This window comes from Pectinophora gossypiella, chromosome 14, assembly GCF_024362695.1.
Source record: "Pectinophora gossypiella chromosome 14, ilPecGoss1.1, whole genome shotgun sequence".
Lineage (NCBI taxonomy): Eukaryota > Metazoa > Arthropoda > Insecta > Lepidoptera > Gelechiidae > Pectinophora > Pectinophora gossypiella.
This window is the reverse complement of record NC_065417.1, coordinates 13,225,290-13,244,572: the sequence shown is the minus strand read 5'-3', so window position 1 is coordinate 13,244,572 and position 19,283 is coordinate 13,225,290. Positions and strand designations below refer to the sequence as shown.

The window sequence follows — 19,283 nt, the reverse complement described above, 5'->3', positions numbered from 1 at the left end:
TTATCCTTACAAAATATGGCTGTTCAACATACATAAAAGAAATTTACAATTGTACTTAGCTTCTTAAGTGGAATGTACAACTCTGATCACGCGAGTTCGTTCTTCACTTTCTCACAGTGCCGCACTAAATCTTTCAGTTTATACACCAAGTCTTGTAGCTGTTGACTTCCACAGGTGAACCTGATGTCCTTGCCGTCGTCTGTCTTCAATATCACTGTATATAACAAATTGTCTGAGCCAACTGCGGGACAATTCGTAACTACTTCCAGTTTCCATTCTACGTCCACTATTTTCGGTAAAACATTAAATTCCGGTAGTTTATTTGACTCCATATTTTAAGACCGTATTAATAGCATTGAGAAAATCTCATTTTTACGATTAATTTTCTTGTAAAAAGGGGAAATATTAGAAAAATATATGGGCGTAAGTAAAGGCAAACAATAATACAGATTTTGACTTTGAATTGACAATCTGTCTGACATTTTTAATTTTTTACATTCTTACTAGAGTTAAAAAATTTCATAGCATTTTATTTTTTTTCACGTATCGTACCAATTGCTGGCAACCCTATGATATAATACAAAATATAGTGGATACAATAATTCACGGAAAGAAAGAGATAAACATTATTACCTCTGTGTGTAAAACAGAGAAATGAAATCATTATAAGCGACTCGTACATTTAATAGCATTACATTTTATTTTTGGTGATTGCGAAACGTCAAATGGATGACTCAAATCGGGGTTTTTATTTATTATTTCCTTTATAGCTCCTTTTAAAATTTATTTCTGTTTTTGTAATTAAAACTGATATAATAGCAAGTGCTTTAGATTAAGTTTTGGTTCTGTGTGTTGTGAAGAGTTGCTGAAAACATGGAAGACATATTTCAGTGGTGCAGAGAAGGAAATGCCTTACAAGTGAGGGTTTGGTTGGATGATACTGAACATGATATGAATCAGGGGTGAGTAAGACCTTCTTACTTCAATATCCAGGAAAGAAGCTGCCATCTGTTACCAGTAGTTGTTCCGTAAAAGGCATTGAGGGCACACGCCCACAAGTTGTGTCATGGCCTAGTAAAATATGTCAGCCTGTTGTAAAATAATATACGCTAGTACGTAGTAGTATAACATTTACTACTGTAGTGACGGCGTTCTAGATACACAATAAGCAAAACATTCTTACAACACACTCATTGAACTCCTTGCACTCTGTTTAACATGATAAGATAACATTATTGGCATGATAAGCTGAGGTAGCCTATCTGAATTTGAATATCTGTAGCTTCTGCCGAAGAAGATTATGCCTATACTTTATGCAATATAGCTAGACTTCTCCATGCAGTAACTAAGTGTACTCTGACGTACTTACTCCCTTTTTAGAAATAAGTTTGTAATTACAATGTTCACTTCTACTGTTATACCAATACTTATATCTAAAATAAATGATTTCTATTCTATTCTAAAATACCAGAAAAAATTGTTTAGAATTAGTTCAACAAAATTTTACAAATATTTCAAGGTTGATAGGAACCGCATGCTTTTTTCTTTGTATTTTCCTTGAAAATATGGTGAATTTAATTAACACAATCAAATATTCATATAATTATTTTTTTCAGTTAGTAATTTATGGTCAAAACAATTGTACTTATTATTAGTGTTTAAAAATGAATCATATTATTAAAAAAAATAACTTTCAATATTATATGTAACTATATTATTGTGTGAATGATTTATCCTTATTAAACTCAGTTACTCTTAATGAGGACAATAATAAAATTTGTGGGATGTTGTACCCTATTTGCTTCTTTCAGAAATGATTTATTGGTTTAAATTATTCTACTTCTTTTAGATATTTTTATGGATCTGTAATATAAAGTATAAATAAACACCATCCACAGTATGGTAGTTCAAATTCCAAACTCCTTTTGTCTTCATAGGCTGATTAATAAAGAAAGAAACACACACATTTATTTAACATAATCATCATAACATAAGGTCACAACTATATCCCAATTGGGGTAATCAGAGGTACATCCAGATGGATGTACCTCATCATCATACGGATCATCATATGGATGTTCATCTTGAGATCAAGATGAATTAAGTATCCACACTTCACTGAGCTTTCAAAACAAAACATTTATTTCCAGATGGATTTGAGATAGATTTTTTCCTCTTTACACAGTCTGCTGTAAATAACAGTGATTAAGTGTCTGAAATATTTCATTCTATATTCGGTCTCATGTATGTGAAAAGAATGAAGCTACATTTATAATTTTAATAACAAAAGCTCACAACTACAGGTATCCCGATTGGGGTAATCAGAGGTACATCCATCTCAAAATGAACTAAGTATCCACACTTCACCGAGCTTTCAAAACAAAACATTTACATCCATAATACCCATATGAAAACCAATATCTATTGTGTCCTATAGTGTTCCAGTTACTTAATCTTATCAACTAATTGCTCAGTCTTTGTTACCTTTCACTGTCATTACATCCAGCCATCATTTCTTGGGCTTGCAGCAAAACTGCGATGTCTATTGGTTTCTATTCTTCTCTGTTGTGAGTTTGTGACATCAATGACCAACCTCATCAATCCTGGTGTCAGGGTTATTTCTCAGTACACCAAAAGCCTTTCATTGCTCATGCAATTACACACTCATGTAAATAGTGGCCAGGACTAATTGCTTAACATGCCCTCCGAAGCGCGGATACTTTTCGAAAAATCAGATGACTACAGCCTGCCATGTCCTGGTTGTGACCAAACCAGAGACAACCTCAGAAGGTTTTTGTTAGACATATCCACACTAGGAATCGGATCGTGAGCCCAATGCTCAACCACTCAACCACTGAGGCCAGGAAGCCAATTTCTCTTACTTTAGTTCTACTGATCTCTCATTTCAGAGATGACCACGGCTTCAGTCCTCTCCACTGGGCGTGCAAGGAAGGGCACCTCAAGATTGTAGAGATGCTGATGCGTCGTGGCGCCCGCATCAACGTCACCAACATGGGGGATGATACTCCGCTGCACCTCGCTGCGGCACATGGCCATAGACCTGTTGTACAGCTGGTATGTGTGCTTGAAGATTATCATCTACTACTATTATATAACAAGAGTTCTATTTGACTCATGCTCCACCTTAAACCACATCGCTGTGTAAGACCAGGCGGAATCGTGGTCAAACGCACTCACACCAGTTTCAGGAGTCACGCTAAATAGGTTTGGACGTCAGCCTGCACCAACTGGTTTACCAAAGTTACGGAAACCTACACCTTATAAGGTACTATGATCTTCGAGAATGTGGGTGTGCGTACACACCTATGTCGCCGCATCTACTCTCATCAAACCCCGAATATTCAGTTTTTGGTTTAAAGTATGCAACACTTGTCTGCCTCGTTACGAATATAGGTGTTTTTATTATTTCATACTTATTTTAACCCTGTGTAAATTTCTCCAACTCCAATATTATCTCAAATTCCAGCTTCTCCAAAATAGAGTGGACGTGAACTTTATAAACGAGCACGGCAACTCACCGCTGCACTACGCGTGCTTCTGGGGCTACAGCGCCATCGCTGAAGACCTCGTCATGGCCGGGGCGCTGGTCTCCCTCGCCAACAAGGACGGCGACACGCCGCTTGATAAGACCAGGGGGCAGTTGGTACAGAGGTGAGATAGGTTAACATAGGTTAGAGATTATGATTGATTGGACTTGTGCCCGTTTAATGTCGATAAGACCGAAAAATTCAAACCCCAACGTTTGACTTTTGTGTCTGGAAAACTCGGCCTTACGAGGTTAATGGCAATAGGCTCGCCCCCTATTACATGGGGCTGAAACGTAGCGAGGAGTGGCTGTCTATACTATACATCTCCACTTATCCCTTCGAGATACTATATTATGCATATTATGTTATGTCGTTGAATTCTCCCCCAGACTGCACGAGCTAGCAGTGCAACAGGGTCAAGACCTCAAGAAGATCCAGTTCAAGGACCAGTCGTGGTTGGGCCTCAAGACCCGCAGCCGGGACCCCACGCTCTCCCGCCACAAGGGTATCAACATCAACGAGCTGGCGCTGCACACCAGGATCACTGTCACGCCGTCCGGTGAGCTTCTTCTTCTTATCGTTTGGGTTGTGAGGTGGAATACCAACCTCATCAACCCTGGTGTCAGGGTTATTACTGAGCCGCCAAAGGCCCCTAACATGGCTCATGTAACGACTACATACTTACATCAGTAATAGTAACCGGGCCCAACGGCTTCACGTTCCGAAGCACGGATCATCTTATCATCAACTTTCGTTTTGACCTTTTGACGTTTCGTAAAAAGTATCTCATTTGCCCAGGGGCCTGTTTAATAAAACTTACAATTGTAAATTACAACGACAATTTGATGTTCATTACGTAGCTAATATGAAACTGCAAAATATTCGTGATCACACAGTCCGCAATGTACATTAAATTGTCATTGTAATTTACAATTGTAAGTTTTATTAAACAGGCCTCAGGTTGTCAAGTAGCCTATTGCAGCCAGGATGCTGTTGCTACAGTCTTAATAAATGTTACTCGTTTCTAGGTGAGACCTGGCGCGGCAGGTGGCAGAAGAACGACATCGTGGCCAAGATCCTCGCGGTGCGCGAGTGCACGCCGCGGATACAACGCGATTTCAACGAGGAGTTCCCCAAGCTCAGGATATTCTCGCATCCCAACATACTTCCTGTGGTTAGTATTGTTACACCCCAGACACTACACATCGGCCTCCGTAGTCCAGTCGATACGATCCGAAGGTCCCGGCTTCGGATCCCGGTGGGGACATTTCACGAAAATTACAAAGTTGTGGTCGGTTATAAAGTAGTGCTCCCTCGTATCGTATGTAGTAGTTTGTTCGTATCTTTGGCAATATTGTTCCCCAAGACACCCATTGGGGACATCCAACCAGCCTCGTATGGGCGTCAGACGACACACATACAGAAGCCCGTGTACGATAACGTCAATGTGTAGTGTCTGTGTAAAACGAGGTGTTTTGTATGAAGTGTCTGGGTTTCTTCTTCTATCGTGTGGGTTGTGAGGTGAATTAATGTGAATGTGAGGCTGGCGTCAGGGTTACTATTGAGCCGCCAAAGGCGTCTGACATAATATGGCTCATGTAACGACTACTTACATCAGTAAGTAGTAACCGGGGCCAACGGCTTAAAGTGCCTTCTGAAGCACGGATCATCCTCGGTTGTCTGGAAAAAAATCGCTTTAAGCGATAAGGCCTCCATTTGCCATGTACTTAGTTAAGAGACTTTTTGTAATTATTTCTTTTTATTTTGGTGCAATAAAGTGTATTTGTATCATCTTACTTTCGGACAATCTGGTGATCAGTCAGTAATGTCCTAACCAAACTAGGGACCAGTTTTGTTTTTTCGGAACCCTAAAAGCGTTGTACCCCGCAGGTGGGGTGCTGCGTGTCCCCGCCGTCGCTGGTGGTGATCTCGCAGTACATGTCGTGGGGCTCGCTGCACTCGCTGCTGCACGGCGGCGCGGGCGGGCGCGTGGTGGTGGACGCGGGCGCAGCCATCCGCCTGGCGCACGACGTGGCGCAGGGGATGGCCTACCTGCACTCGCTGCAGCGGGACAAGATCCTGCCCACCTACCACCTCAACAGCAAGCATATTATGGTCAGTACGTCGATCTCGTGCTGTACGATTCTTCAAGTAGACTGTAGTATACGGTCACGAGCATTAATATGTATACACTTTGGTACCATGTCACAATAACTTTTTTGACAAATTGAACTGTAAGTGTCACTAAATGTCAAATATGTTAGTGCGACAGAGTTCTAAAGTGGGTACATTATATTGCGCATGACTGTACATGCTATTAGAAAACCGTCAACCTTTTCCAGACAGAAAATATCCAAGGTAGCAATGTGCCGCCTTCGTCCTCAAAAACGCGTGACTTAAACGAAAAACGAACTCGAAATTTTTCATCGTATCCTATTTTGAACAAATTCCACAAAATTCTACACCGCGTAAACAGACTGTGTTATAGAGGTCGAGGGTTCCTCTTCCAACCAAGTGCAAACATCAGTTTTGTTCTTAGTCACTGATTATTTGTATTTTAAATATAATTAATCAATACATTCGCGTGAGGCTGCAGCCATGCCATTTCGATTATAATTGCCATATGTAAAAATATTCCAAGTTAATATTTTAAACCTGTGTTGCCAGCAACACTTACATCGTGAAGAAGCCCACATTCCCGAGATATTCATTTTCGGAGGTATGTGAGGTATGTGACCTATACCTGTATTGGGGTGGTTTTCCCTTCCCGGTTTGGAAAATCAGACAGGCAGTCACTTCTAAAAAAACCTAGCGGACCCTGTGAAATAATGACCCTTTGGGATGTACCATTTCTTTATTTTTTTATACATATATATTTGTACGCCAGCATGCAGGCCGAACACATCACAACATTGTTATTTGAATTATTTTACCACCTTTTTTGTATTCTATGTGTTCTCGCAAATAAATTGATTTGATTTAATGCTAGCGATCTGATGTTGCCAGCAACACATAAAATAATTCCCTGAAGAAGGACCCAGATCACGCAGACGAAAAAAAATACACGTATTAACACTAAACTTATAACAGATCGACGAAGACTTAACAGCGCGCATCAATATGGCAGACGCGAAGTTCTCGTTCCAAGAGAAGGGGCGCGTGTACCAGCCCGCGTGGATGGCGCCCGAGGCTCTGATGAAGCCGGCCGCCAAGAGGAACTGGGAGGCCGCGGACATGTGGAGCTTCGCCGTGCTGCTCTGGGAACTCGCTACTAGAGAGGTAAGTACCATTTTATAAAGACATACGTAAACTCCGAAACCGTGCGTGACAAAGACCATGTGTCATTGACCTTTCAAACGTATTATCTGCGGTGTCCGCACAAGTAATGTATAGTTGACGACAGGTCGACATGGCAATCGGGGCATGAGGTAAGCCGCGGAGGCGGGGTCGCCCCGCACACCCGCACAGTCCCCGCGGCGTCTTAGTCTTAGTGTCACACGAGTCCGTATCGACCGCGTTTATCGATTATAATCTCGCTCACATAATTTATTACTATGATAAATTGGCTGGAAGACAATAATATATCGTGCGATAGATCAATGAGAAAGCCAGATTAATTTAGAATTATAGAACAACATAAACTCGTTGATATCAATTATAAAATTGACCATATAATTAAAGGACATGGTCATGATATTATTAGATTACCTCCATATATGTGCGATTTAAATCGTATTGAATTAGCCTGGGCCGCCGTTAAACGCTTCGTCAGGGAACACAACATAAAGAGCGATTTGTGTTTGACAAAGCTTAAAGAGATAACAACGAATGCAATTTGTCAGTCACGGCAGAAAACTGGAGCAATAAATATTAACTTAAATGAAAACGTGGTATTATTTTATTCACATTTTGTTACATACATAATAAAAATATATCGATATTGAAAACTTCACGTCACTAGAGAATTGCCATGTCGACCTGTCGTCTACTATTCTTGGTAGTCATGGTTACACGCAGCCACCGCATACCTCACTTCGTTTGAGACCCAATGATTTGTCACTCAAAGTATACAGAATGAATACTGACGGAGATAATTCAGACCTAATATTAAGTGGAATTTTCCATCGTAATTTTTTTTATATATTTTAATTATTTTCAATTCTATAGTTTTGCGATTGAAAATTCTATTTGATGTTATCTCAGAATAATGAGCTGAATCATCCTCTATGTATTCGTTACGATGTCACTTACACCCCATACAAGTACATACGGGTAGCCATACAAGTACGCATGGGTGTTAGTAACACCGTAACGAATACTGAAGGAGATATTCAGCAGACCATGATTCTGTGTTAATATCAAATGGAATTTCCAGTCGGAGACGACATGTCAATTTTTGTATTTTTTTAAAATATTTACCGTTCTATACTTTTACGACGAAAAATTCCACTTGATATCAACTCAGAATCATGGTCTGAATCGTCACTCAAAGTTTTCGTTACGATGTCACTAACACCCTGTATATTTGCCGCGGATTATATGACACTTGGAATCAGAATATCGCCTATGGATGTTGTGTTCGAATGTATTATTTATTGCCATCATGTACAATATTTATACAGATCTTAAATACTATGTTTTACATAGGTGGAACAGTACATGAACCCTGTTACTAGGGCATTGCAATATGCCATAAAAGTGAGTGGGACTCGGACATGCATTAAAATAAAAATAACTAGCCAGATTAAGGCTACGCTCGTGATCACTGTCAAGATTTGTCATTAGCGCAATCGCGGAAGCCTGAAGAAAAAAAAAATGAGCAGACCCTCTCTAAGTCTTAAGATGGATTTAGCAAACCATATAAACCATATTGTAGATTTGCCGCAGATGGCATTAACTACTTGGCCGGACAAATGGGGAGCGCTGAAGGCTCTCACTCGATACAACGTTTAAGACAACAGGCATGAGGGTGCCCAGTTGGGCGCGAACCTCGGCTCAGGGCGTCGTCTGAGAGGAAAAATATTTGAAAGAATTAATCGACCCTAGTGGGTCGATAGCGATAAGCGCTGAATGAGGGAAATCGTCGACCACGCCGGCGGGGTCGGTATCGGGGTCCTGAAGTGTTTGGTGTCGCGAGCTGATTGGCTGCCTCTATGGCTATGGTGATCATTCCATCGCCCATTATTATGGTCCATTGGTTCATCATGTTGGAAAGGACACAATCCCTCTGCCGGTGTTTACGACATTGTAAATTGTATTGTATGTGTATTTTATCAAATGAGGTAGTTGCAAAAATAAAATAAAATTGTATTCAGTAATTCCATTTATTATAAAGAAAAAGGACAAATTATATCAAAACAATTATCAAATGACAATAAAAATACGTATTATAAATTATATTAAAAATAACGGTTTACAGAATATTTCAAGTTTTATAAATTTAACCTCCTTTCACATCGATACGTAACGTTACAAGTACATGGGTCAAACTGGCAAACATACTGGTCGACTTTATCAAAATCGTCACATTCAAAATTTCCGAAAGCTTGAGCGCGAGTAAATATTCCTACTCCCGTCTGGTCTTCGCGCATATTGTGGAATTTGCTCTTAACCGCATACCCAATATGCTCCAAGCAATCTTTCACTGACCATACCACTATGTCTCTAGTAATTCTATCCTGGAAGTGTAGAGTGATATTACTCAAGTTAGATATTGGTCTCTCCAGATAGAACAAGACTGGTATATTGTGATAGTCTTGCAAGTACTTTAGGGGTTGATTTTGGTATGACCTTTTTCTCCCTGACGTAGCTGATCCTGATTCAGAATCTTGTTCAGTAGATAGCCCTGACCCTGTTCCCAGGTCACTAGATTTCTCTGACCCTCTAGATTCTTCTTGGATAACTGATATTCCAGACCCTGAAGATTCTTGTTCAATAGATTTATTTGACCCTGTTCCGTGATCACTAGTATTCTCTAATCCTCTAGATTCTTCTGGGATAATAGATATTCCGAACCCTGAAGACTCTTCTTGTTCAGTAGATTTATTTGAACCTATTCCTTGACCACTAGTATTCTCTAATCCTCTGGATTCTTCTTGGATAATGGATATTCCAGACCCTGAAGATTCTTCTTGTTCAGTAGATTTATTTGACCCTGGTCCTGGGTAACTAGATTTCTCTGGCCCTGTAGACGGATTTTGGTCAGTAGATTTCTCAGACTGTGTAGATTTAATTATCCCAGTAAATTTAATAACTCCGGTACTTTTACTTTCTTCTGTAGATTTCACTAGGTTAGTAGATTCACCTTGGTTATCAGATGTCACTTGTGCAGGAGGTTTCTCGTGTTGAATAGGATCCACTAGCTTGCTAGATTTTTCTGGCTCAGAACATTTTACTAATTCAGTAGCGATTAATAGCCCTTTATCTTCTTCAGTAGATTTTACTATGTCAGTAGGTTCATGTTGCTCAGTAATTTTCACCAGTTCTGTAGATTTAGCTCCCTCAGATTTTACTTGATCGGTAAATAATCTTACTTTGGCAGATTTTGTTTGGTCGCTTTTACTGGTCGATGGCTCGGAATATTTCGCTCGTTTAGTAGGTGTCCCTTGTTCTTCGTCTTCTTCCTCATCGTCTACAGTTACTACATCTATCTCACTATCACTATCCATCGCCTCTACCTGCTCTTCTTGTCTTTCTCTTTCTTCATCTTCTATTTCTATTCCTTCTTCCCGTCTCCTCTGTTCCTCATCACGTGCCCTCTGTTCCTCATCGCCGAAGTTGATCAAATAGTACTTCCAGAGGTCTACCAGCTTCTGTTTGTCCAAATAATGTCGGATCCAGGTGTTGAATATTCGCAAATGGTCCACGTCTCTCGACTCGCCGTCGTAATACGTGCCGCTCAGACCGCGGTCGCCTTGACGAGTGCTGAATACATAGACGAGGTCCTCAATGTTGGCGTAATAGGTGTCTTTGGCGAACACATAACCCTCGTTGAAAAGCTTAAACTTATACTGGCCCGGCTCGACGTCGATCCGCAACATGTTCGTCAAGTCCGTCAATGTTGAAATATACACGTGATCCCTTAAATATAAGGTATACACCAACCTTGCCATTACGTTAGGATACTATACTTAATAAATCTCAGTTCACGGTAAAATTTAATCCGACGACCGTTAATTGCGATCCGTGATCAACTGTCAGTGTTTTCAATTCCGATTTACCCTCCTTTTCTCTTATAATTAAAAAATCTCTACCTACCCGAAATTAATTTTGCAACTATTTTTTGTTATTCACACACAAAGGAGTAAACATAAAAAACGAATTCGTGATGGAATCATGAGGAGCTCGGTGGCGCAGCGGTAAATTTTTTTTTTTTTTTTTTTTTTGACGTGACTTATTGTAGATTTGCCGCAGATGGCATTAACTACTTGGCCGGACAAATGGGGAGCGCTGAAGGCTCTCACCCGGTACAACGTTTAAGACAACAGGCCTGAGGGTGCCCAGTTGGGCGCGAACCTCGGCTCAGGGCGTCGTCTGAGGCAGCGGTAAACGATTGTTGAAGTTAAGCAACTTTCGCAAAGGCCGGTCATAGGATGGGTGACCACAAAAAAAAAGTTTTCATCTCGAGCTCCTCCATGCTTCGGAAGGCACATTAAGCCGTTGGTCCCGGCTGCATTAGCAGTCAATCCGCACTGGGCCCGCGTGATGGTTTAAGGCCCGATCTCCCTATCCATCCATAGGGAAGGCCCGTGCCGCAGCAGTGGGGACGTTAATGGGCTGACGATGATAGTTTGTTACCTATAATAACATACTGCGCCCGTGACAATATGTATTCTTTTAGTTTTGACACTATTTTAATAGAAGCAAAGTATCTGTTGCTAATAACAATAAATGTCTTTCGTTATGCTTGTTTTGTATTGTAATGATGATGGCGATGAGTAGATGGTGGTGTACAGAGTTTCGTTTGTTTAACCTTCTAATTTCATGGATAATAGACATATGCATCTTTTATTCATTTTTATTATTCATCAGAATTTGCCTTTCAACTGCTTTTAGATAGTAGTTAAACAAAAACTTTACAAAAAAGGTTATTATAAAGTTAGTGATTATTTAGAAGATATGAATGCATGGGATTAACTGTCTGAGAACTGATATTAGGCAGGTAAATTACACAATTATATATCAATATTTTATGTTTATTTTTTTTAAAGAACGTCTAGGGCCCTGTGCCGAGGTTTTTCTTGCAGCTTCTTTTCCCCGGCTATACAGGTTGTGAGAAACTGCAGTAGTTTTAGGCGGATGAGACGTTCGTTATGTAAAAATTGACGATTCAAAGTGTAACTATGTTACCTACTGAATAAAGATATTTTTGAATTTGAATTATCTTTGGTTTTAGGTATAAATGATGACCCTTTTTATTACACCCAGGCACAATTACACCTTCTACACGTTATTATACTGGTCATAATAAAGAGAAACAATATAGGTAGCAACATAATTCTATACAAAATGTGATCCAAATATATGCTTCTGCTATTACATTGTATTTTGGAATAAAGATGTACGATACACCTTGGTACCATGTCACATTAACTTTTTTGACAAATTGAACTGTAAGTCTCACTAAATGTCAAATGTGTTAGTGCGACAGAGTCCTAAAGTGGGTACATTATATTGCTCATGACTGTACCCGAGTAATGAGAAAATAGGTAATTATCACGTTAAATCTGTACAACGCCATCTATATTGTTTTTGGTGAACGTAGCCTTGAAAGTCTCTCATTATTAATAGAATTACCGTTTTTGACTTTCTAAGGTTAAAGTAAGGCAAGAGGGAAATCACTGCCCTATTTTTCCCTAAAAAGTAGCATGGAGAATTGGGTCGTGTACTAGGTTCAAGATAAATCATGAAATTCTGATTACTAAATAAAGACACATCTAAAACTAACGAAAAACATTTTCTTTTTTCTATTAAACTTATTTATGAATTTTAATCAAGAAAAACGTAATAATAAGTCCGACATTTTGTCACGTTTTTCTATGACGTCACAGAGTGCTTTTTCATACAAATTCCATAGTAATTTCGTGTTTTGACGTTTAGTAAAAAGTAACTGATTTGACTAGTTGGAAACTAGCCTATGCTACACCGACAAGAGCTCGGCTCTTAAATTAGTGATGATGATGAAGGTTAAAGTGTTTCGGAGCCTAAGACCTAAATACCCACCACTTTTCATCCTAAACCATGAGTCACCCGCACCAAAAACCACAAAACCACAATCCCTAACGGGGTGGGCAGAGCCGTTCTCAGGACAACTTGCAACTTTTTATCATTGATAAGAACCTAATATATTTTAATAGTATTTATCATGCCTGATAATCTTGTTCGTTAAAATGTAATCTAAATAAACGCGATTTATTTTAACAAAATACGTACAAACTATTTAAACAATACAACAGCGGACATGTGATGCTAGTCTATATAGTGCAATTATTCTGTTTACATACAGGACCATAAATCTCAAGTTAAATGCTTTATTATTTCTTAAGTAGACATATTAAGGTCCTAAACTATCTTGAAGTCAATTAAACAACTGTTTACAAAATCGGTCAAAATGTATTTAATTCAAATAAATCTGAATTAAGATAATTATTATTTAATTTTACAATTCCGCATTTTAATTGTCACTTAATTTAATTTCACATCTACATGGTGTAAACTTGCACTTATATTCATCAAATATGTTGTCCGGGATATCGATGCAATCAGTTGAAAAATTGCCGAAAGCTTGAGCGTAGTTGAAAATGCCTACTCCAGCTCGCTTGCCCACCATATTGTGGAGGTAGTTCATGACCGCAAGTCCTATAGGGTGTTCACCATATTTCACGTTCCAGATAACCGTACTGCCGTTACAGTTTCCTGCCAATTCCAAAGTGATTTCACTTATGTCAATAGGTTTTCTGTTCAGATAAAACAAAACAGGTATATTGTGGTGAGCTTTTATACGCCATATGGATTGTCGTTTATACGCTTCGGATTTCGCTTTCTCTTTATATTCGGGCAAGATGTAAACATCTTCCTCAGAGCTGTAGTCAAAGTTTTCTTGGTTTTCATATGTCACACAGGCGTTCCATAGTTCTCGTACCTTACTGGCTTCCAAGTGAGGTCGGAAGTAGTCCATGTATATTCGACAATGGTCAAAGTCTATCGATTCCCCGTCATGATTTGTGCCGCCAAGTCCACGGTCGCGTCGTCTGCCATGACAAATATACACCAATTCCTGCGGGTCAGGACAGAACTTATCTCTACAGAAGATATAACCTCCGTGCATGGGTAAAAAACGGTACAGACCCGGTTTGGCGTCAAACTTCAACATTCTTGATGATGACAAATCGGTTAATGTAGAAATGTAAACCTTGTTCACCAAACGTATAGAGTATTGTTTATCCATTTCTTGTAATTATGTAATAACTAATTTATTATTGATGAACATTACGCGATTGAAGTTCGATTGTAGGTGTTTCGAGAATCGAGTTTATAATTAAAAGTACACTACCCTACTTTTTCATATTTAATACATACAGAGGCTTTCAATTTGATTCATACATAAACCCACGCGATAATGCCTAGCGGGGTAGCCAAACCGACAAGTAATGAAAAGACAACTTGTAACCATAATTACAAGACTTGTAACCAGAATTATTATGTACGGTACCCGTATGGTTGGTACCAAATTTTCAAGTGGTCATCATGGTCAACCTATCGCCCGGATAAAGTTGTTCTTTTAAAATCCAAACCCCATTGACAATAGATTAACATCTATTGTGTCTAGAAATCTCGGTCATACGAGGTTGGATCTCTTTCAAGTTAGAAAGGATATAAGTAGCTCATTGTACCTATAGCAGAACGCGTTTTTATTTTGCGACAAAATGCGAGTCATGCGACGCGGATAGGTGCGCGACGTTGCATACAATACGATTTCATACATAGATTTATAAAAAACGATTACTTCGGCGCGTGCGACTTGTGTTCACCTTATTGACAGATATTGACACCCTGACTGCACCTGGGTTGATGAGGTCAGTCATCGAAGAGAAAAGACCTTTAAACTACAAAACATAATAATATTATCAACAACCGTCCAGTGGTCGAGCGTTGGGCTAACAATCCGGAGGTTCCGGGTTCGAATTCCGGTGGGAACATATCACAAAAATAATTTTGTGATCCCTAGTTTGGTTAGGACATTACAGGCTGATCACCTGTTCTCGGAAAGTATGATGATCCGTGCTTCGGAAGGTACGTTAAACCGTTGATCACGGCTACTACTTATTGATGTAAGTAAGTAGCCGTTATGAGTCACGTCACGGGCCTTTGGCGACTCAATAATAACCCTGGCACCAGGGTTTATGAGGCTGGTAATCCACCCACACGATAGAAGATTGTTTTTCGGAACGGAAAATAAGATACCTGTGTAAGTAGGTACAACGCAGTTTAATTCAATATAAAACATTATAACTAATACAAATAACAAACAATGTGCAGTAAGGTCGATTTTTCTGAACCTCGTCGACACTCATTCTGTCTGCAAGTGTTCGAAAGATGCACTCAAACATCCAGCTCCATGTGTGGTTGGCGAATTTCCTTGAATTACAATAATGCAGATAATCTTAAGTATGGTGTACCTACGCCCAATGACGTTTAGTAGTTACAGCTTTAGGTACCTACCTACTTACATATTATAATATCATTGTTATTTTACGAGCATTGGTATTAAGTACACAAATTGGGCATTAATACACAAATTGGTGAGCATAAGAAAAAAGATTTTACAGAGATAACAATTTTAATGCGGTATTTGGCGTTTAATACTTAACCTTACAGGAACATGGTATAAACTTACAATCGTAATCAATGAATATATAGTCCTCGATAGAATCTGGGTTGTCCCTATTTGAAAAATTGCCGAAAGCTTGAGCGTTATTAAGTATGCCTACAACGGCTTGATCGCCCACCATATTGTGTAAACCACCATCACTATATTTTGAAGTGTTATAATTGTTAACAGCAAGTCCAATTTTAGTCGCGCCGTCTTTAACATTCCAAATAACCGTTTTGTCGCTACGTTTACCCGCCAATTCTAAAGTTATTTTACTCAAATCGGTTGGTTTACTATTCAGATAAAATAGAACCGGTATATTATGGTAATCTGGGAAACGCTTAACAGGACGTCTGTGTGGTGGTTCTTTCTCGGTAGACTTCACTGTCTTTTCTTCTTCTTCCTCATCATAACTAGATTCTTCATCTTCATCATAAACGTAACCGAACTTGTATTCCCAGATCCTCTTCAAGTACTCCTCGTCCAGATCATGTCGAATGAATGTGTTGTATATTCGCAAATGGTCGTCTTTCGAGTCTCCATCATGATAAGAGAGTCCTAATCCCCGATCGTTATTTCGAGTATTAAAAACATATACCACATCCTTAATGGTTGGAGTGTAGCCATCTTTGGCGAAAACATAACCTTCCGCGAAAGGTGTGAACTTGTATTGTCCTGGATGAACGTCAACTTCCAACATTCTAGATGATAAATCCGTTAATGTTGAAATGTAGATGTGATCCGTCAATATCACAGCGTATTCGCTTTCCATTTCTATAATAATTTTTGACTTGAAGTACGACGCTGACCAAAACAAAAATGTTTAACTCGAAATTAACGTTGACCGTTAGCGTTACCGACTTTTTTATTTTTGATTTGTGCCAAGCAAGTGTTACCACTATCGATTTTAATTTTACCCATTTTTTATTGTTAAGAAATTATAAAAAGTTCGGACAAAAAGCTACCAAAAAATACAACAGTCACTCAAATGTTTGTCTACCCACAATAAGAATCACGAGATTTTTTTTTTTATAGGTAGTCATAGTTTTAATTAATGGCTTCGGTTTTCTTAATGAACTTCCCTCGTAATTATTACTTTAGTATCTACGTTTATTTGTTTTACTTTTTACTTGATACCTAGTTTCACAATTGCATGGTTGAAAATTGCAAACATAGTCAGCATTTATATACTCGTGACCATATTCGATATCGCGCGCTGAAAAGTTGCCGAATGCATGAGCGTCTGCACATATACCAACTCCTGCTTGGTCACCCACCATATTGTGAAAACAGTTCCTTACAGCAAGTCCAACGCACTCGGAATCATATTTCACGTTCCAAATGACGGTATCATCAGTAACTTTATCAGTCAGTTCTAAAGTAATTTTACTCAAATCGTCCGGTTTTATATTGAGGTAAAATAAAACGGGTATAGCGTGGTAGTTTTGCAAGTTCTTTATGGGTCGTTGGTATAACGATTTATCCTTAATACCTTTCGCTGGCTTCTTTATTTCCTCCGTTTCTTTATACTCTGGACTGCAAGTATAGTCATTCCAGATGCGTTTCAAAGTATTGTAGTCCAAATGATGTCGGATCCAGGTATTGTATATCCGTAGATGATCGACGTGTCTCGATTCTCCATTCCAATAAGTGCCGCTTAGTCCACGATCACCGTTTCTAAGATGAAAAATATACACCAAGTCTTCGATGGTCGGAGTGTAATTATCTTTAGCGAAAACATAACCTTGGACAAAGGATGTAAACTTGTACTGACCAGGGTGAACATCAACTTTCAACATGCTTGATAAGTCCGTCAACGTTGAAATAAAAACGTGATTCTTCAAACTCAATGAGTATTCTTCGGCCATTTCTTTAATAATATCAAAATTACTGACGACAAAATTTTGTTACGACAGAAGTTATTATTCACTCATAGATACGACAGCTCGTTACTTCCAGTTGTTGTGAACGCTGTGAAGTAGGATCAAGTGGAGCCCGCGTCACGAAAGAAGTCAGTCCCGCGACCAGGGCGCTAGTGTCGCATTATCTGTATAGAATTATTATGACTTGTCAATTAGTTCCCTTAAAATCCGCAGGACTACTTCCGTGGCGCGTAGAATACTCGAAGTATGTGTGTATCAGTGTTTCCACATTCCAAATTTACTTTTACCATATTTTGTATTGCCATATTATTATAAATATTATGCATATCAGGGTAGTTCTTCGAACATTGCAAGTCAATATCATTATCGTGAACGCAAAAATATACTAGAATCTTTTGTCTTTTAGCAAATATCCACTTAGAATGTGTGTGTGTGTGTGTCAGGATCGAAGCAAATGGAATTCTATAGTCTCTGCTTACCCCGGTGGGAAATAGGCGTGAGTTTATGTATGTATGTAATGTGTGTGTGTATGTCGTCAAGTTACTTACGTAAGTTCTAACTGGATATTTGCAAAAATATCAAAGATTGTAGGATAATTTTGAATTGACGGTATTGAGATTATATTTCACATATTGTTTCTTTCTTGTTTTTCAGATTCCATTCGCTGACCTCTCCCCAATGGAATGCGGTATGAAGATCGCGCTAGAGGGTCTCCGCATCGCGATTCCTCCAGGCATCTCCCCGCACGTTTCTAAACTGATCAAGATATGCATGAACGAGGACCCGGGCAAGCGACCTTCTTTCGAAATGATACTGCCCATACTTGAAAAGATGAGGCGTTGAGGAAAAAGATTCTCAAGTGTGAGTCGATCAGCTGTTCATTCTGAGAAACGCCATGTTTTGAGCTTATTTTTTTTATGTTGAAACGGCAATGACGGCGCTAAACTTTCTTCCATGAAGCGTACTCATACGATATAATAATGAACAATACTACATACTGTAATACTTATACAAAAAGCTCAAAATAAGGTGTCTACTGAATGTTGCATTACAAAGAATGCTGAAGACACCAAATGTTATACTTGGTTCATGGAAAATAACTTAAATATGAACATAACGTAGATATACAGTGCCATGAAACTTCAATACTTATATAATAAATAATAAAAAGTACTTTGTACATGAAATAAATCAAAAGGAGTTGAAAAAAAAAATGTACTTCTAAAATTATAATTTGTAACTGCCAGTATTTTTAATTGTTGTCTATTTAGGTTGTGTTCTAATCTTAGTAATTTATCGCGATTTTTGAACTTTATATTATTTAAAAAAATATTTTACTAATTACTGAAGGAAATAATGGTTTTACTAATGATTACAAATATATCTACTATTATGATTTATGATAGACATGTACCTACATAATGCAAATTTAAGGTGCTACATCAATGAATTCAGCAAATCCCAAATGATATGAATCTCTTGTTATAAATTGTATGCCTGTTCTTTTTTTGTAAATTGTATATTTTCTAAATGAGTTTTTGTTTATTTTGTGACTGTATACAGCTTATTTCTTGTATTCTTATAAAAATATGCTTGTTGTATGAAATAGATGTGCCTTATGAAAATATGCCGAATATAAAACGTAAGAGTATTTGCCTTATGAAGTTATGAAAAGTGTAAGAGTAATGTGTAAAGTAACAAATTAAATATTTTTGATGTGAATTAAAATGTTACAACTTTCATAAAGTTGTCTAATATACTAACATTTTTTGAAATAAAATAGTTATTTTACATTTGACTTTCATTTCTTTTGTTTTGAGCCTTGTGTACCTACGCCTAATAATTAGCGAAATGTTTGATTTTGGCAATCTAGTATTCTATGATTCTTCCCATCATCATGTAAAGTGTGGTATATATTATAAAGAATAATTAGTAGTGTACAGGTGTAAATACAGGGTGTTAGTGACATCGTAACGAATA

The 19,283-nt window shown here is 38.4% G+C and overlaps 1 protein-coding gene across 1 annotated transcript; it reads left to right on the top strand.

Annotated features, from left to right (window-relative positions):
• Positions 1 to 696: 696 nt before the first annotated feature.
• LOC126372761 (integrin-linked protein kinase) lies at positions 697 to 19,094 on the top strand. Its single transcript, XM_050018638.1, has 8 exons — positions 697 to 962; positions 2,910 to 3,075; positions 3,488 to 3,672; positions 3,938 to 4,107; positions 4,577 to 4,722; positions 5,439 to 5,663; positions 6,639 to 6,827; positions 17,958 to 19,094. The coding sequence occupies exons 1-8, from the start codon at positions 874 to 876 to the stop codon at positions 18,144 to 18,146; spliced, it is 1,359 nt and encodes a 452-aa protein (XP_049874595.1). The 5' UTR covers positions 697 to 873; the 3' UTR covers positions 18,147 to 19,094.
• Positions 19,095 to 19,283: the final 189 nt, after the last annotated feature.